The sequence below is a fragment of the Oncorhynchus clarkii genome, chromosome 25 (genome assembly GCF_045791955.1).
Source record: "Oncorhynchus clarkii lewisi isolate Uvic-CL-2024 chromosome 25, UVic_Ocla_1.0, whole genome shotgun sequence".
Lineage (NCBI taxonomy): Eukaryota > Metazoa > Chordata > Actinopteri > Salmoniformes > Salmonidae > Oncorhynchus > Oncorhynchus clarkii.
The window spans coordinates 4,527,913-4,548,941 of NC_092171.1; the positions used below are offsets into that span (position 1 = coordinate 4,527,913).

A 21,029-nucleotide genomic window follows, 5' to 3' on the forward strand; every position below is an offset into this window, starting at 1 on the left:
CAATGCGGCTTGGTTGAGTTGTGTATCAGAGGACACACAGCTCTCGACCTGCACCTCTCCCGAGTCCGTTCCGGGTGTTGCAGCAATGGGACAAGACTAACTACCAATTGGATATCAAGAAATTGGCGAGGAAAGGGGAAGATATATATATCCCAAAACTGTATGTTATGATATTTACACAATATGAGCCCAAATGTAAAGCAAGTGACGTGCTAAGAACATTCAATTCTGGGGGACAGCCTTTTTTTAGGAAACGTGAAATCGGTGTCTTCATATTCGAGATTAGTATTCCTCACCAGAGTAAGATCGATGTGACATTGTATTGCCAACAAGTATGGGGAAGTCCTGAGGGTAAAACTTTTTTCCTTTGCTTCTGTCCAACAGAGACATAGAAAAACATAGGAGGTTACAAAGTAGAGCTTCGTAGCTGCATTTTGGTGTGTGGCTTGTCAGGGATTGTTCCAAATTCACTGTAATGTTTTTTTATTTTTTATTTTTTTTTATTATGAACTCGAATACAAAAAAACATAAATATACAAATAACAGTACATAAATCTAACAGACAGGGGTATTACATATCAAGATTCATTTTCAATTTCTATTTGTTAAATACTTTTATGGTGCGTATTGCTTTTTTGTTTTTACGTTTACTGATAATTTCAAAATAATATTTCAATTCTACCTTAAATAATGTGAAAAGGAGTTTGTTCTCTGCCCACTTCATTTTATGGACAAAGAATCTTCCATGAAAGATAAACAAGTTAACAATGAAAGTTAAATCGGGGTCCATATCATTTGGTTCAAAATAAAACATATCAGTCTTTAAAATCTTCTAACTCACACCAAAATCTTCTGACATAAGCGCAGTCCCAAAAGAAATGGTCAAGAGTCTCTGGGTCACAATCACAAAATACACATTTGTTATCAATGGCTATTTTAAATCTGTGTGTAATAAAGGTCTTTATAGGGTAGATTCTATGAATGAGTTTGTATGATACTTCTTTCACCTTATTAGATATGCAAAATGTACCAAATAGCAAGGACATTTTGTTCCAGTTCACTTGTCCTAGGGCTGCATTCCAGTACATTTTAGCAGAGGGAATAGTAACATATTGACATCGTTTCCTTAAATACATGTTATTACATTTACCGTTTAAAATGTCAATTCCTTCTAGTTGTATTGAGGCTACAAAATCCTCAACAGTTGCACTTGGAGTACTGTTATATTCTCCTAAAAGAAGAATAGCACCTTTAGGGACAGCTCTAACAACAATTTGATACTCCTCTGGAGTGAATGTAACATTGTGTGTTCTAATAAATTCTGGATAATATAGTTGTCCATCATTATTCAATAATTGTTTAACCCAAATAATGTTGTTGTCAAACCAGTTCTGGAAAAACAGACTTGTTTTTGTATTTTATGTCTTTATTATTCCAGATTGTATTACCTATGAGGGGAAGAATTGTGTTTGTACATGAGGTTCAAGTTAGAAGTACTTGTTTATGAAAGTTTGCAAGCTTAATAGGGATTTTAGTAGCCATATCAAAGTTGCATTTCAGTAAGAATTCTAGACCACCAATTTGTTGGAATATTAAATTAGGGATGATATTCCAGATGCAATCCTTATTTCTTAAATAGTTTTGTATCCATTTAATCTTAAATATTATATTAGAGGTTTTAAAATCCAGAGCATTCAACCCTCCCTCACCTTGGGTGCTACATATTACCGCTTTTCTAAAATAATGAGGTTTATTCCTCCATATGAAGTAAAATAATTTAGTATCAACCATTTTAGTTACTGACAGAGGCAAGGGAGGTATAAACTAATCTGGACAGACCTTCAGATTTTGACAACAGTACACGTCCAGATAAAGAAAGATCTCTTAATAACCAGGAGTTAAATCTCATTCCAAATTTCTCTACAAAAGGAGAGAAATTTAAGTTGACCCTTTCTGATCTTTGCTAACTGTAATACCAAGATATGTGATCACATCTTTTACAGGGATATTACATACTGAGTTTCAGTCGCATCTTTTCAACGCAAATAATTTACATTTCCTAATATTCAGAGATAAACCTGATACATGTGTGAAGGCATTAATACACTCAATAGCTTTCTTGACATCATTATGATCTTTCAAAAACAAATTCTGGTGTCGTCAGCCAATTGTGAACATTTTATCTCTTTGTCTTGTATCTGAATACCCCTAAAACTACCCTTACTTATATGAAGTGCCATAACTTGTGTGACCAATAAAAATAAGGAGAAATTGGGCTCCAAATTCACATGTCACCACCCGTTTTCAAGATGAGATGCTAGTTAGCTGTGCAAGGGAGTTTTTGTTTGCCGCTGTTTGCTGAGGTAACACTATTGTGCCAGCGGCAAATGTTGTGATTGATGGTTTAATTTTTTCAAGTGGTAAACTACCAGAATTCAGTAGCTACAGACCTACAATCGATAAAAACAGAAATACCAGTGAATTGAAAATGTGTCCCATCTATCTTGCTGTGCAGGTGGCAGGCAAGCAGCTCAATCTAGTCTCAGCCTAGGCTAATTATTTGATGGAAATGGTATAGTTTATCCTCTCATCAACAGAAAATATAACATTACAATGTAACACAACTCAGGTGTAGGCCTACCTTAGAAGTAATCTATGTTATTACGCTAGAGTATCCTTCTGAGTTAGGCTGTGCTGGTACTGAATACAACATAACTGTGATATGTAGCCTAACTGTTAATAATAGGTAAATAGTTAACCTGCTTTTTGTTCAAGATTATTTAATCCCAATTATATGTACTCTATCACCCCTGGTACGTGTTCAAGGGTGTCCCCTTGCTCCATAGTGTACATTCTTCAATGCTTAAGCATATGGCACTGTACACTTTATTTATTATATTTTCTTCATTTTCCAGTACATCAGTACAGAACCAGTCAACAGTTTGGGCATACCTACTCAAGGGATTTTATACATTGTAGAATAATAGTGAAGACATCAAAACTACGAAATAACACATATGGAATCATCTAGTAACCGAAGAATAGTTACACAAATCAAAATATATTTTGGGTTCTTCAAAGTAGCCACCCTTTGCCTTCATGGCAGCTTTGCACACACTTGGCATTCTCTCAATGAGCTTCATGAAGAATGCTTTTTTTTCAACAGTCCTAAAGGAGGTCCCACATACTACTACTACATACTACTACTATTCCTCAGGTCGTTGCTGTAATTGAGAATGTGTTCTCAGTCAATTTACCTGTTAAAATTAGGGTTAAATAAATCAAATAAATATGCTGAGCACTTGTTGGCTGCTTTTCCTTCACTTTGCGGTCCAACTCATCCCAAACCATCTCAATTGGGTTGAGGTCGAGTGATTGTGGAGGCCTGGTCATCTGATGCAGCACTCCATCACTCTCCTTCTTGTTCAAAGAGCCCCTCAGAGCCTGGAGGTGTGTTTTGGGTCATTGTCCTTTTTGAAAAACAAGGGATAGTCTCAGCAAGCGCAAACCATACGGGAGGGTGTATCGCTGCAGAATGCTGTGGCAGTCATGCTGGTTAAGTGTGCCTTGAATTCTAAATAAATCACTGACCGTGTCACCAGCACAGTACCATCACACCACCTCTTCCATGCTTCACGGTGGGAACCACAAATGCGAATATGATCCGTTAACCTACTCTGCCTCTCACAAAGACACAGCGGTTGGAACCAAACATCTTAAATTTGGACTCATCAGACCAAAGGACCGATTTTCACAGGTCTAATGTCGAATGCTCTTGTTTCTTGGCCCAAGCAATTCTCTACTTCCTTATTGGTGTCCTTTAGTAGTGGGTTATTTGCAGCAATTTGACCATGAAGGCCAAATTCACACAGTCTTCTCTGAACAGTTGAGATGTGTCTATTACTTGAACTCTGAAGCATTTATTTGGGCTGCAATCTGAGGCTGGTAACGCCAATGAACTTATCCTCTGCAGCATAGGTAACTCTGGGTCTTCCTTTCCTGTGGCGGTCCTCATGAGAGCCTGTTCCATCATAGCACTTGATGGTTTTTGCGAGTGCACTTGAAGAAACTTTCAAGGTTCTTGACATTTCCCGGATTGACTGACCTTCATTTCTTAAAGTAATGATGGATTGTCATTTATCGTTGCTTATTTGAGCTGTTTTTGCCATAATATAGACTTGGTCTTTTAATAAATAGGGCTATCTTCTGTATACCTTGTCACAACACAACTGATTGGCTCAAATGCTTTAAGAAGGAAAGAAATTCCACAAATGAACTATTTAACAAGGCACACCTGTTAATTGAAATGCATTCCAGGTGACTACCTCATGAAGCTGGTTGAGAGAATGCCAAAAGTGTGCAAAGTTGAACAAGGCAAAGGGTGGCTACTTTGATTTTTTTTTGCTTACTACATTTTCACAGTTTTGATGTCTTCACTATTATTCTACAATCTATAAAATAGTAAAAAATAAAGAAAAACCCTTGAATGTCCAAACTTGACTGGTACTGTGTGTGTGTGTGTGTGTGTGTGTATAACTGTCAACACACACACACACACACACACACACACACACAGTACCAGTCAAGTTTGGACATTCAAGGGTTTTTCTTTTGACTATTTTATACATTGTAGAATAATAGTGAAGACATCAACTGTGATAAAACACATATGGAATCATGTAGTAAGCGAAAAAGTGTATATAAAGCTTTTACCAATGCTGCTACTGCTCATGTTTGCACTGTACACTTATGACCATATAAGTCACCCTTGCTGCACTGAGTACCATATTAATAATGCACCAAGATACTGATATTTGATTTGTGAGAGAGAGAAACGCCCCGTTGGTGTGTGGGGAGGGCTTAATTTTTCTGGTCTTAATGCCCTGAATTTTTTTTACTGTCAACTTCCTGATGGCGATTTAAGCTAAACTCGGCAAAAAAAGAAACGTCCCCTCACTGTAACTGCGGTTATTTTCAGCAAACTTAACTTTTGTAGATATTTTTATGAACATAAGAGTCAACAACTGAGACATAAACTTAACAAGTTCCACAAACATGTAACTAACATAAATTGAATAATGTGTCCATGAACAAAAGGGGGTAAAAATCTAAAGTAAGTCAGTATCTGGTGTGGCCACCAGCTGCATTAAGTAGTGCAGTGCATCTCCTCATCATGGACTACACCAGATTTGCCAGTTCTTGCTGTGAGATGTTACCCCACTCTTCCACCAAGGCACCTGCAAGTTCCCTGACATTTCTGGGGGGAATGGCCCTAGCCCTCACCCGCCGATCCGACAGGTCCCAGACGTGCTCAATGGGGTTAAGATCCGGGCTCTTCGCTGGCCATGGCAGAACACTGACATTCCTGTCTTGCAGGAAATCACGCACAGAACGAGCAGTATGGCTGGAGGTATTGTCATGCTGGTGGGTCATTTCAGGATGAGCCTGCAGGTAGGATACCACACGAGGGAAGTGGATGTCTTCCCTATAATGTACAGCGTTGAGATTGCCTGCAATGACAAGCTCAGTCCGATAATGCTGTGACACACCGCCCCAGACCGTGACGGACCCTCCACCTCCAATCTATCCCGCTCCAGACTACAGGCCCCAGTGTAACGCTCATTCCTTCGACGATAAACGCGAATCCGACTGTCACCCCTGGTGATACAAAACCGCGACTGGTCAGTGAAGAACACTTTTGGCCAGTCCTGTTTGGTCCAGCGACTGTGGGTTTGTGCCCATAGGTGGCGTTTTCCGGTGATGTCTGGTGAAGATCTGCCTTACAACAGGTCTACAAGCCCTCAGTCCAGCCTCTCTCAGCCTATTGCGGACAGTCTGAGCATTGATGGAGGGATTGTGCGTTCCTGGTGTAACTCGGGCAGTTATTGTTGCCATCCTGTACCTGTCCTGCAGGTGTGATGTTCGGCTGTACCGATCCTGTGCAGGTGTTGTTACACGTGGTCTGCCACTGTGAGGACAATCAGCTGTCTGTCCTGCCTCCCTGTAGCGCTGTCTTAGGTGTCTCACAGTACGGGCATTGCAATTTATTGCCCTGGCCACATCTGCAGTCCTCATGCCTCCTTGCAGCATGCCTAAGGCACGTTCACGCAGATGAGCAGGGACCCTGGGCAGCTTTCTTTTGGTGTTTTTCAGAGTCCGTAGAAAGGCCTCTTTAGTGTCCTAAGTGTTCATAACTGTGACCTTAATTGCTTACCGTCTGTAAGCTGTGTGTCTTAACGACCGTTCCACAGGTGCATGTTAAGTAATTGTTTATGGTTCATTGAACAAGCATGAGAAACAATGAAGATCTGTGAAGTTTTTGGAGTATTTGGATTTTTAAGAGTTAACTTTGAAAGACGGGGTCCTGAAAAAGGGATGTTTCTTTTTTTACTGAATTTATATGTGCAGGTATTAATTTTATTTATTTTTTACTATTACTGGATAATTTTTGTTGCATGCTTCAGAGATAGTGAAAAAGATAGGGTATTGGGTTATTAGGTCACCTGCTTGTAATTGTAATAATACATTCTACATTTCCCTTTGAAGTGAATGGAACGTCACAATTCGCAGACTATACTGAACAAAAATATAAACGCAACAATTTCAAAGATGGCCTTATATGAACTGGAATGCAGTACAATCACTCAATTGAAACCAATTAATTAGGCCCAAATCTATGGATTTCACATGACTGGGACTACAAATGGGCATCTGTTGCCTCATGCAGCACGACACATCATCTACGCATAGAGTTGATCAGGCTGTTGATTGTGGCCTGTGGAATGTTGTTCCCACCTCTTCAATGGCTGGATATTGGTGGGAAGTGGGACCCTGTCTATCCAGAGCATTCCAAGCAGGCTCAATGGGTGACATGTCTGGTGAGTATGCAGGCAATGGTAGAACTGGGACATTTTCAGCTTCCAGGGATTTTGTTCAGGCCCTTGCGCGACATGGGGCCGTGCATTATAATGCTGAAACATGAGGTGATGGCGGCTGATGAATGGCATGACAATGGGCCTCAGGATTTAGTCACGGTATCTCTGTGCATTCAAATTTCCATCGATGAAATACAATTGTCCGTAGCTTATGCCTGCCCGTACCATAACCCCACCACTAGCATGGGGCACTCTGTTCACAATGTTGACGTCAGCAAACCGCTCGTCCATATCAGTGGTCTGCGGTTGTGAGGCCGGTTGGACTTACTGCCAAATTCTCAGTGTATGGTAGAGAAATAACAATAAATTATCTGACAACAGCTCTGGTAGACATCCCTGCAGTCAGCATGCCAATTGCACACTCCCTCAAAGCTCCCCAACTTGAGACATCTGTGTTGTGACAAAACTACACATTTTCTGGGCTTAACATGCTGTATTTTATTTATTTATTCCGTACATACTAATTAGCTTATGCCGTTATTGCGGGTGTAGCGAAATGCACATCTGCTAAATCTGTGTATGTAACCAATAAGATTGGAATTGAAGTAGTATAAACAGTTGCATTCTAATTTCATAAATTGTAACAAACTTTCATTTTTGCATGAAGCATCAACTCTAATTTTATTGGTCACATACGCATATTTAGCAGATGTTATTGCGGGTCTAGCTCCAACGGTGCAGTAGTTTCTAACAATTCACGAAACGCACAAATCTAAAATAAATGGAATTAAGAAATATATAAATATTAGGACGAGCAATGTCGAAGTGGCATTGACTAAAATAAAGTTGACTAGAATACAGTACATACATATGAAATGAGTAAAGAAGTATGTAGACATTATTAAAGTGAGCAGTCATTCCATGTTTATGAATGTAGGGCAGCAGCCTCTAATGTGCAGGGTTTAGTAACTGTGGTAGCTGGCAAGTGATTGCTATTGAACCTCTCTGGGATATGTGGGACGCTATGCAAACATGTCAGATTTCAAAAAGGCTTTTCGGCTAAAGCAAACGATGCTATTATCTGAGGATAGGACCTCCGTAAACAAAGAGAAAAATCATATTTCAACCTTGCAGGCGCGACACAAAACGCAGAAATAAAAAATATTATTCATGCCTTACCTTTGACGAGCTTCTTTTGTTGGCACTCCAATATGTCCCATAAACATCACACATGGTCCTTTTTGTTCTATTAATTCCACCGATTATATATCCAAAATGTCAATTTATTTGGCGCGTTTGATCCAGAAAAACACTGGTTCCAACTTGCTCAACGTGACTACAAAATATCTCAAAAGTTACCTGTAAACTTTGCCAAAACATTTCAAACTACTTTTGTAATACAACTTTGGGTATTTTTTAAACATAAATAATAGATCAAATTGAAGACTGGATGATCTGTGTTCAATACAGGAAGAAAACAAACCGAAGCATGCTTTCTGGTCACGTTCCTCTATCTAACAGTACACTTCAAGTGACCCTCGTTCAAGATGGCCGTACTTCTTCATTACACAAAGGAATAACCTCAACCAATTTTTAAAGACTGTTGAAATCCAGTGGAAGCAATAGGAACTGCAATAAGGTCCCTTAGAAATCTGGATTCCCAATGAAAACCCATTGAAAAGAGAGTGACCTCAAAAAAAAAATATCTGAATGGTTTGTCCTCGGGGTTTCGCCTGCTAAATAAGTTGTGTTATACTCAGACATGATTCAAACAGTTTTAGAAACTTAAGAGTGTTTTCTATCCAAATCTACTAATAATATGCATATCTTATCTTCTGGGGATGAGTAGCAGGCAGTTGAATTCGGGCATGCATTTAATCTGGAAAATACTGCCCCCTGTCACCAAGAAGTTAAGTCTGAAGGCCTTGAGATAAAAGCTGTTTTTCAGTCTTTCAGTCCCAGCTTTGATGCACCTGTACTGACCACCTTCTGGATGGTCGCAGGGTGAACAGGCCGTGGCTCGGGTGGTTGATATCCTTGATGATCTTTTTGGCCTTCGAGTGACATCGGGTGGTGATACAGCCCGACAGGATCCTCTCAATTGTGCATCTGTAAAAGTTTGTGAGGGTCTTAGGGGCCATGGCCTCAGCCTCCTGAGGTTGAGGAGGCTCTGTTCTGCCTTCACAACACTGTCAGTGTGGGTGGACCATTTAAGATTGTCAGTGATGTGTACGCAGAGGAACTTCAAGCTTTTCACCTTCTCCACTGCGGTCCTGTTGTTGTGGATACGGGTGTGTTCCCTCTGCTGTTTCCTGAAGTCCACGATCAGCGCCTTCATTTTGTTGACGTTGGGGGATAGGTTATTTTCCTGGCACCACTCCGACCGGAGGATTTAAGGATTTAATGTTATGACTACCCTACCTTAAATTATTGATTTTAAATTATTGTAATTATGTAAACTGTACTGCCTCATTGATTGAACATTTGCATAATATTGCAATTTATTTTCATACATTTTACTTTTATTTGACTCAACTCTTATCTCCATCAGCCCTGAAAATATAATAACAATATGAAAGCCTTATCTTGAGATATTGGACAAAACGTGTTGAAATCAAGTATCCAGACAGGTGACTTGGTGCCAATTTTCACTAGGGATTAACATTGACCAGTCCGCTGACATTTTCCGATCACTTGAAAACAAGCTATCTCAGCGTAAGTCTTGTTCTCGTGAAATTAAGAACCACTGTTTCATTTTAGCCCCTAACACCCTGCTACTGGCTCAATTCTAGTCAAGCTCAATCAAGAAAATTATTATTCAAAATAAGATTTGAACCCAGGTGTGGTTGGATACTCCTTTTCAAAATAGTTATCACAGGGACTCTGTGAAATTAAGCCCTACTACATTGTTCCAGTGTGCCAGCATGAGTAATGTTACCCTGGTGTTTTGGCCCAGTCCCTATAGCTGTAAGGAGAGTCCTTGTGTGCTGCTGTACATCCCCGACGGCCACACCAAGGAGATGCCCACCGCTGGCTCCAAGAGCAAGAGCCAGGCCGCCACCACAGTGAGTATTGTTACCTACCAGTATACTAGAGTTACACTGCATTAGGGAAGGAGAGAGGAACTAATTACAGGCTCATCTCAATAATCTAAAGTTTGGTTGGTGGTTTCATCTAGTTTTCTCCTCCCCTTCATCTGCACTGGTCCAAAGATATAGGATGGCTGATGCTCACCAGACAATTTTCTATCAACTGTCATGATCTTTCTGATTAATGCAGATAGGAGAGGCAGTTGTTAGTCAAATAGAGCTTGAATCACTTCACATTTTTCAGATGCACCCTGTATTCTTATATATTAATGTAGATTTGATTATTGTACAGTGGCTTGCAAAATAATTCACCCCCCTAGCATTTATCCTATTTTACAACCGGGAATTAAAATGTATTTTTGGGGGTTTGTATCAGTTGATTTACACAACATGCCTACCACTTTGAAGATGCAAAATATTTTTTATTGTGAAACGAGCAAGAAATAAGACACAAAAAAACAACTTGAGCGTGTATTCTAACTCCTTGTCTCCTCTCCTCTTAGCCCGCCTCCACAGCCAAGTGCAAAACCGCCCCGGTCTCTGCCCCAGCCCCCCCTACCGCTAGCGACGCCAGCACCGTTTTCTCAAGCATCGTGGCTCAAGGCGAGAAGGTGCGCGATTTGAAAACCACCAAGGCCCCTAAGGAGGAGGTGGACAAAGCGGTGAAGGAGCTGCTCTCACTCAAGGCCCAGTTCAAGCATCTGACTGGCCAGGACTACAAACCAGGCATGGGCCTGCCCGCTAGCTCCGCCCCTCAGAAGGCAGCATCCCCTTCTTCTGACTCCGCCTCCTGTCCCTTTGCTTGCGTCACCCAGCAGGGGGAGTTAGTGAGGAAGCTTAAATCCGAGAAGGCTCCCAAGGTTTGAGTCTATTTTTCTGTTTATCATTTGGTGCAGTAACACTCTTAAAAAACTGACATGCAATGCTATTGTATCGTTGTGGTAAAAAAAAATACAGATTTGTAGCTACTGTACATTTTTGGAATGTTAGTACGTACGTTAGTTACATCTTAGTCACCCACTGGCCTGATTATGACGAAACTTTAGTGAATGATGCATCTTGCCATAGATCCAGAATGTTCGGAATTACACTGATTGGATGCGGAGCGTCGCTACACAGCTATTTTCAGGTCTCTCCAGAGGTGTTCGATCGGGTTTAAGTCCTGGCTCTGGCTGGGCCGCTCAAGGACATTCAGAGACTTGTCCCGAAGCCACTCCTCCGCTGTTTTGGTTGTTTGCTTAGGATCGTTGTCCTGTTGGAAGGTAAACCTTCACCCCAGTCTGAGGTCCTGAGCACTCCTGAGCAGGTTTTCATCAAGGATCTCTCTGTACTTAGCTTCGTTCGTCTTCGAATGAAACACCATTATGCTTGGTAATATGGAGAGGTGGTACTCAGTAATGTGTTGTATTGGATTTGCCCCAAAAATAACACTTTGTATTGTTACGTTCCCACAAGACAAACTCAATATTTTGCTCATGTTGCTACCCTCACCACCTGAGCTGCAGTCAATGAACAGCATTCTCACATAGGTGTTCCTCTTGTCCAGGTGGTATGTGGAATGCAATAGAGATTGCATCATATCTGTTGGGGCGGTATGCAAATTTGAGTGGGTCCTGGGTGTCTGGGATGATACTGTTGATGTGAGCCATGACCAGCCTTTCAAAGCATTTCATGGCTACAGACGTGAGTGCTACGGGATGATAGTCATTTAGACAGGTTACCTAGGTGTTCTTGGGCACAGGGACTATGGTGGTCTGCTTGAACCATGTAGGTATTACAGACTCGTCCAGGGAGCGGTTTACAATGTCAGTAAAGACCCTTGCCAGCTGGTCAGCGCATGCGCTGAGTACGCATCCTGGTAATCCGTATGGCCCTACGGGCTTGTGAATGGTAACTTGTTTAAAGTTCTTACTTGCTACGGAGAGTGAGACCACACAGTCGTCCGGAACCGTCTAATGCATCTCGTCTAATTCATGGTTCAATGTTTGCCTCGATTAGCGTCAGAGCCGGTGTAGTCCGATTCTATGTTACTCGTGTATCGATTTTATAACTTATCACATAACGCACACACGGGGGCACACCTCTTTAGCGCCACATTTCCCAACAGAGCTACTAAAAAAATGATCTGGCTCCAAAATATATTTTGTCATGATTCCTCTCGTCCTTCCTGTTGCTAGCGGTCCTTTTTAGGGGGGGGGATACGATGTATCATAATGTTTTATGGGTACTTTGTCACGATTGGACAAAAGTTGACATCGCCCAACCCTATTGTGAGCTATCAAGTATTGATTTCCAACGAGAGGAAAAACACTTTTTTCATTAATCCACGCAATTTAAGTTTAAATATTTGTCCAGGGGGGCTGTATAATTCGTGGGGGGCGACATGTTTACTGTTGGCTTATTTTTAATTGATGACATTACATTTAGAATCCTGAGGTGAAATAGCCGCCACAATTGTAGTTCCTACAAATAGAACATTGCAAATGTGTTTCTTTGTTTTGAGGTTTTCCTGCCGAAAATATATGATACATTTATTTTTTATACTCTCTCTCTTGTGTTCTCTCCAGGACCAGGTTGATGCTGCAGTCAAACAGCTGCTGGCTTTCAAAGCTGAGTTCAAACAGATCACAGGACAAGAGTACAATCCAGGGATGATCCCTCCTGATGCTGCCCCAGCCAAGAATGCCCCCACTGCCTCATCCTCCTCTGCCTCAGGCCTATATGAAAGTGTGACCAAACAGGGAGACACTGTTAGGAAGCTTAAATCTGAGAAAGCACCCAAGGTAAGGTGGAGAAGTGTTCACTAACGCTTTACTTTAACCCTGCAGGTATTGGATATTATTATAAGGTTGTAATGGACTCGTCACTCCTATTTATTTATTTCACCTTTATTCAACTGGGCAAGTCAGTTAAGAACAAATTCTTATTTTACAATGACGGCCTACCCCGGCCAAACTCTCCCCTAACCGGGACGACGCTGGGTCAATTGTGCGCCGCCCTATGGGACCCCCGATCGCGGCCGGTTGTGATACGGCCCGGGATCAAACCAGGGTTTGTAGTGACGCCTCTAGCACTGAGATGCTGTGCCTTAGACTGCTGCACCACCCGGGAGCCCGTTATTTATGTGTTATCTCTGTATTTGCTCCAACTGTTCATAACTGCTCTATACATTTTTTAGCTCCTTCATCCCTAACCTCTGTATTTGATCAATCACTCCACAAAGGACCAGGTGGATGCTGCCTTGAAGGAGCTCTTAGCCTTGAAGGCAGAGTACAAACAGGTGACAGGTCACGACTACAAGCCAGGAGCTGCCCTAGCCCCTGCTCATGCCCCAGTCCAGAGCAACCCAGCCCCCACAGCCACTTCTGGCTCAGGCATCTATGAGCGCGTGACTCAGCAGGGTGACCTGGTGAGGAAGCTGAAAACAGAGAAGGCCCCCAAGGTGAGACCAACAGGAAGGGATGATAGGTTGGCATACATTAGGCACGCGTTGGATAAAATGCTTCATAAAATATTGAATGGACATCATGCCTGCTCTATTGCAACATTTCTATCGGCAAAATTCTTTATTTTATAATATGAACAGCTTTATTAATTCATTTTTGGTAGTTTAAAAGAAAGTGACACAAACCCTTTTATCTTTGTCCCCTCCCCCTCAGGACCAGTTGGACACCGCTGTCAAGCAGCTGCTGTCACTCAAAGCTGAGTACAAGCAGGCGACTGGCCAGGACTACAAACCAGGCGTGGCCCCAGCTGTCAGCCCTGCCCCTGTTCAGGCTAGCCCTGCCCCTGTTCAGGCTAGCCCCGCCCCCCAGGACCAGTCTGGTTCTTCCCCTCAGGCACTCTTCACCCAGGTTGTCCAAAAGGGGGAGCTAGTGAGGAAGCTGAAATCAGAGAAGGCTCCTAAGGTAAGTGGGATTTCATTTCACTTTGCAAACCTATGACCAAAAATGCTGAAAGCGTGTTGGCGAGAAGCTATTCAGATGAGGAATACTGGAGTTTTGGTGCTGGTACCTAGTATAGCTAACTATAAATAATAACATTTATTATATAAATATTTGCTAACAATTATTAATCAGATTTAAGTCTTTATATTGTGATTTAGGGATAACCCTAATTGCTAGTAGATTGATGAAATGCCACAGGCAGACCTCATAACGCAATATAAAATGCCACCAGGACCAGGTGGACTGTGCCGTGAAGCAGCTGCTGGCCCTGAAGACTCAGTACAAGGCCCTCACCGGAGAGGACTACAAACCTGTGGCTGCCACTGGAGCCTCGAGCAGAGAGGACAAGAACCGCAAGGACCGAGAGAACAAGTCTGAGAAACAGGCAGGAGGAGGAGGAGGAGGAGGGAAGAAGCAGCCAAAGGGAGAAAAGGGCAAGGAGGCCTCGTTGGGAGGCACAGGGGGAGGAGGAGATAGTGGTCCCAAGAAACAGACAAGGTGAGAGAGCGGGATGGATGGATGAATAGAAATCATTGGTACTTTAATGGAGTGAAGATTTGAAGATAGCGGGATAGATGACAGAGATGGGGAGAGAGAGAGAGTGTTGAACATAGGGGGTGTACTGCTGAATGGATGTGGTCCTATATGATCAGTTGGTAGAGCTTGGCGCTTGAAACGTCAGTGTAGTGGGTTCGATTCCTGCTGAGGTCACCAGTAAGAAAATGTATGGCAGCAAACATAATATTCTTACCTGTATGGTTTGACCTGCTGCGCAATAAGCTCAACACATTGCTCCTATAAATGTTTCAAATTGTTATTGCACACAGTGGAATACCGTCAGGGCCTTCAATGCATTCAGAGGAGGCCTAATAATATTTAAAATGAACATTGCTTTATTGAAAATTACTTGTGAAAATGAATGCTCCGGGATGGAAACGCTAGCCAGGAGTGGTCATCTGGGAATGCTTAGTGGGACTATCATTGGCTTTTCAACAAGACAATGACCCAACACGCCTCCAGGCTGTGTAAGGGCTATTTGACCAAGAAGGAGAGTGATGGAGTGCTGCATCAGATGACCTGGCCTCCACAATCACCTGACCTCAACCCAATTGAGACGGTTTGTGATGAGTTGGACCGCAGTGTAGACATTGTTAATGTTGTAAATGACTATTGTAGCTGGAAACGGCTGATGTTTAGTGGAATATTTAATGGGATATATATGTAGGTGTACAGGGGCCCATTATCAGCAACCGTCATTCCTGTGAGAATTGAACAAAAAAAATCTAATTGATCATTAGAAAAACCTTTTGCAATTATGTTAGCACAGTTGAAAACTGTTCTGATTAAAGAAGCAATAAAACTGTCTTTAGACTAGTTGAGTATCTGGAGCATCAGCATTTATGGGTTCGATTACATGCTCAAAATGGCCAGAAACTGTCCTTTTCTTCTGAAACTTGTCTGTCTATTATTTTATTTTTTTTCCCCTTTTTCTCCCCAATTTCGTGGTATCCAATTTGTTGTAGTAGCTACTATCTTGTCTCATCGCTACAACTCCCGTACGGGCTCGGGAGAGACGAAGGTTGAAAGTAATGCGTCCTCCGATACACAACCCAACCAGCTGCACTGCTTCTTAACACAGCGCGCATCCAACCCAGAAGCCAGCCGCACCAATGTGTCGGAGGCTACACCGTGCACCTGGCAACCTTGGTTAGCGCGCACTGCGCCCAGCCCGCCACAGGAGTCGCTGGTGCGCGATGAGACAAGGACATCCCTACCGACCAAGCCCTCCCTAACCCGGAAGACGCTAGGCCAATTGTGCGTCGCCCCACGGACCCCCCGGTCGCGGCCGGTTACGACAGAGCCTGGGCGCGAACCCAGGGACTCTGATGGCACAGCTGGCGCTGCAGTACAACACCCTTAACCACTGCGCCACCCGGGAGGCCCGTCTGTCTATTCTTGTTCTGAGAAATGAAGGCTGTTCCAGAAACTGAAGATCTCTTACAACGGCAGAGTTCCTCTGTCCAGTGTCTGTGTTCCTTTGCCAGATCTGCAAAGAAAAAGCCATATCTTGACTGACCAATAAAAATTACAAATTAAGATGGGCAAAAGAACTCCAGACACTGGACAGAGGAACTCTGCCTAGAAGGCCAGCATCCCGGAGTCTGTTGATATTGAGACTGGTGTTTTGCAGGTACTATTTAATGAAGCTGCCAGTTCAGGACTTGTGAGAGGCGCCTGTTTCTCAAACTAGACACTCTAATGTACTTGTCCTCTTGCTCAATTGTGCACCGGGGCCTCCCACTCCTCTTTCTATTCTAGTTAGAGACAGTTTGCGGCCGTTTCCAGCTACAATAGTAATTTACAACATGAACAATGTCTACACTGTATTTCTGATAAATTGTATGTTATTTTAAATGGACAAAAAAATGTGCTTTTCTTTCAAAAACAAGGACATTTCTAAGTGACCTCAAACTTTTGAAAGGTAGTTTATATGGGAACTCCTTCATGACTGTTGGAAAAGTATTCCAGGTGAAGCTGGTTGAGACAATTCCAAGTGTGTGCACGCACAGCTGTCAAGGCAAAGGGTGGCTATTTGAAGAATCTAAAATTGTTTTTGGTTACTACATGATTCCATATGTGTTATTTCATAGTTTTGATTTGATGTCTACACTGTTATTCTACAATGTAGAAAATTGTAAAAACAATAAAGTAAAACCCTTGATTAAGTAGGTGTGTTGCCAAGAAAACTCAAATGTATTAGTCTAAAACTAACTTTGAGTATCGATTATATACTCCCCTAGCAAACAAACTAATCGATTCTGAAAAAAATCTGTTGAACTTATCACTGTTTTTTAAATTGTTTATTGCAGCTTGAATGCTGTGAAAATTGTGAGTTAAGTTAGCTAGCTAAAAGTTTGGCCTTCAACCTTGTTGGCTCAATTATGAAAAGTTAACAACGCATTACAAAGTGTATCGATAGTTTTTTTGTTTTAGCTGATACTAATTAAGTGCTGTAATTGCGTGGTTGACTTGATCTGAATGAGCTGGGAGTGTATTGCATTTTTAAAGAATGATCTCATGCATGTAATAGTGATTTGGGATGGCAGGCTGTGGCCAGATGAGGTTGTTGTTGCGTGCGTGTGAACGCAAAACATTTTTGGACTAGACTCTATCTACCAAGAGTTTCTATTTTTCGTCTATTTACCACCACAAACCGATGCTGGCACTAAGACGGCACTCAACGAGCTGTATAAGCCCATAAGCAAACAGACTGATTACCAGGACCTATACACAGAGCATGCGCTGACCGACTGTCAAGTGTCTTCACTAACATTTTCAACCTTTCCCTGACCGAGTATGTCATACCTACATGTTTCAAGCAGACCACCAATAGTCCCTGTGCCCAAGAAAGCAAATGACTATCATCCCAAGCACTGATGTCAGTGGTGCTTTGAAAGGCTAGCACAACTCCAAAACCAACACCATCATCCCGGGAAACCCTAGACCCACTCTATATTCGCATACCGCCCCAACAGATCCACATCGCACTCCACACTGCCCTTTACCAACTGGACAAAAGGAACAGAATGCTGTTCATTGACTACAGCTCAGTGTTCAACACCATAGTGCCCACAAAGCTCATCACTAAGCTAAGGACCATGGTACTAAACACCTCCCTCTGCACCTGGATCCTGGACTTCCTGACGGGCGGCCCCCAGGTTGTAAGGGTAGGCAATAACATATCTCTTGGTTTTGGGGACCCCTCAGGGGTGCGTGCTTAGTCCCCTCCTGTACTCCCTGTTCACCCACGACCGTGTGGCCAAGCACGACTCCAAAACCAAGTTTGCTGAAGACACAACAGTGGTAGGCCTGATCCCGACAACGATGAGACAGCCTATAGGGGGGAGTTCAGATACCTGGCAATGTGGTGCCAGGACAACAACCTCTCCCTGTGAGCAAGACAAAGGAGCTGATCCTGGACTACAGGAAAAGGAGAGCCAATCACGCCCCAATTCACGTTGAAGGGGCTGTAGTGGAGCAGGTTGAGAGTTTCAAGTTCCTTGGTGTCCACATCACCAACAAACTAACATGGTCAAAACACACCAAATCAGAGGGCACGACAACACCTTTTCCCTCTCAGGAGACTGAAAAGATTTGGCATGGCTCCCTAGATCCTCAAAAGGTTATACAGCTACACCATCGAGAGCATCTTGACCGGTTGCATCACCGCCTGGTATGGCAACTGCTCGGCATCTGACCGCAAGGCGCTACAGAGGGTAGTGCGTACTGTATACCACTGGGGCCAATCTACCTGCCATCCAGGACCTATAGACTACTACACTGCTGCTACTTGCTGTTTATTATCTATGCATAGTCACTTTTACCCCTACCTACACATTGACTCGGTTTTATTGTAACTTTCTATTACATGTTTTACTTTAGTTTATTTATGAAATATTTTCTTAGCTATATTTCTTGAACTGAATTGCTGGTTAAGGGCTTGTAAGTAAGTATTTCACGGTTAGGTCTACACCTGTTGTATTTGGCGCATGTGACAAATAAAATGTGTTTTGATTTGAGCCGGGCGATATGGAGTTGTGCCAGAGAGGGCTTTGGCTGTGTAAATGTAATGAATTACATAGGCTATTTGGCATGATGATTAACTTAGGAGCCATGCTTCTGAAGGCCAAGGCCCAATAGGCACAGTCCGCTACTGATCATACAAAGTAAGCCAAATGCAAAAAAGCACAGATCAGAGAGAAGACTTAAAACTCACTATAATCTGCACTGTGATTTAATTTGAAAATGTACTTGGGTAACATTGTAGGTTCTAAGGAGCTGATTATTTAACCCGGGTTAAGTAAAATGAACAATGCAAGGCATTGGATAATATGCCTTCCCATCGATTTCACATTTATTGGTTATTTTGCTAATTTCTCACTGCCATTTGCTCATGCAAAATATCACCCTAATGATGTATGTGTCTTTTCCTAATTCAGACTGGGGCTGGAGGCTAAGAAGGAGGAGAACCTAGCTGATTGGTACTCTCAGGTGAGTGTGTATGCGTGTACTGTACATACAGTGCCTTCAGATAGTATTCACATCCCTTAAACTTTTCCACATTTAGTGGTTACAAAGTGGGATTAAAATGGATTTATTTGTCATTTTCTGTCAATGATCTATACAAAATCTCTGTCAAAGTGTAAGAAAAATTCTTTCCACACCTTTGCCCAGTTTTCTTAAAAAAATAATTTGAGCTCTGTCACCATTGGTTGTTGATCATTGCTAGACAACCATTTTCAGGTCTTGCCATAGATTTTCAAGCAGATTTAAGTCAGAACTGTAACTCGGCCACTCAGGAACATCCACTGTCTTCTTCAACTCCTGTGTAGATTTGGCCTTGTGTTTTAGGTTAATGTCCTGCTGAAAGGTGAATTCTTCCCCCAGCGGCTGGGGGAAAGCGGTCAGAATCAGGTGTTCTGAGCGTATCTATTTTATCCTGAACAATTCCCCAGTTAACGATTACAAGTATACCCATAACATGACGCATCCACCACTATGCTTGTAAATATGGAGAGTAGTACTCAGTAAGGTTTTGTATTGGGTTTTCCCCAAACATAACATTGAGGACAATCAGGGGAGAAGGGCCTTGATCAGGAAGGTGACCAAACATAACCTTGAGGACAAAAGGTTATTTGCTTTGCCACATTTTTTGCAGTATTACTTTAGTGCCTTGTTTTGCAACAAGTTTGCATGTTTTGGAATATTTGTTTTCTGTACAGGCTTCCTTCTTTTCACTTGGTCATTTAGTTTAGTATTGTGGAGTAACTACAATGTTGATCCATCCTCAGTTTTCTCCTATCACAGAGATTCAACTCTGTTATTGTTTTTTTTTTATTGTGAAATCCCTGAGCGGTTTCCTTACTCTCCAGCAACGAAGTTAGGAAGGACACCTGTGTCTTTGTAGTGACTGGGAGTATTGATATTTATTTATTTATTTATGATCCAAAGTGTAATGTTAAATTCCTGATTTAAGTTTCCCTATTTCTGTTATTACGGTGCTATTACTCAGTTATTAGTGCACCTGCGCGGGTGTCTCTGTTGATGGACCTGGCCTGAGTGCAATGGCAACCATGTATTGTGGAAATACGGTTTAGTAAACGTTGTTAAATTGAAACCTAGTCGTTGTCATAACAACATCATCATCATGTCTATTTTTATTCTTATTTAAATGTACCCATCTACAAATACAGTGCATTCGGAAAGTATTCAGACCCCTTGACTTTTTCCACATTTTAAGTTACAGCCTTATTCTAAAATGGATAGACTTTTTCCCCCTCATTAATCTACACACAATACCCCATAATGACAAAGCAAAAAAAGTTTTTTAGAAATGTTTGTACATTTATGAAAAAAAAAAAAAAATGAAACGTCACATTTACAGTATTCCAGACCCTTTACTCAGTACTTTGTTGAAACACCTTTGGCAGAGATTACAGCCTCAAGTCTTTTTGGGTATGACGCTACAACCTTGACACACCTCTATTTGGGGAGTTTCTCCCATTCTTCTCTGCAGATCCTCTCAAGCTCTGTCAGGTTGGATGGGGAACGTTGCTGCACAGCTATTTTCAGGTCTCTCCAGAGATGTTCGATCGCGTTCAAGTCCGGGCTCTGGCTCGGTCACTCAAGGACATTCATAGACTTGTCCCGAAGCCTCTCCTGCTTTGTCTAAGCTGTGTGCTTAGGGTCCTTTGTCCTGTTAGAAGCTGAACCTTCGCCCCAGTCTGAGAACCTGCTCCAGAGCATTCAGGACTTCATCAAGGATCTTGCTGTACTTTGCGCCGTTCATCTTTCCCTTGACCCTGACTATTCTCTAGTCCCTGCCGCTGAAAAACATCCCCACAGCATGACGCTGCCACCACAATTCTTCACCTTAGGGATGTTCCAGGTTTTCTCTAGATGTTACGCTTGGCATTCAATCCAAATGGTTATCTTAATTTCATCAGACAAGAGAATCTTGTTTCTCATGGTCTGATAGTCCTTTAGGTGCCTTTTGGCAAACTCCAAGCAGGCTGTCATGTGCCTTTTTACTGAGGAGTGGCTTCCATCTGGCCACT

The 21,029-nt window shown here is 42.2% G+C and overlaps 1 protein-coding gene across 1 annotated transcript in view; it reads left to right on the forward strand.

Annotated features, from left to right (window-relative positions):
* The window catches only part of LOC139383347 (glutamyl-prolyl-tRNA synthetase 1), a 94,334-nt gene that overhangs the window by 65,193 nt on the left and 8,112 nt on the right, over window positions 1-21,029 (forward strand). Inside the window, exons 17-23 of the mRNA XM_071127852.1 lie at window positions 9,832-9,940; window positions 10,468-10,824; window positions 12,532-12,747; window positions 13,188-13,406; window positions 13,624-13,872; window positions 14,144-14,409; window positions 18,912-18,963. Of these exons, the coding sequence (XP_070983953.1) occupies window positions 9,832-9,940; window positions 10,468-10,824; window positions 12,532-12,747; window positions 13,188-13,406; window positions 13,624-13,872; window positions 14,144-14,409; window positions 18,912-18,963 (1,468 nt within the window). The remainder of the gene's footprint in view (window positions 1-9,831; window positions 9,941-10,467; window positions 10,825-12,531; window positions 12,748-13,187; window positions 13,407-13,623; window positions 13,873-14,143; window positions 14,410-18,911; window positions 18,964-21,029) is intronic.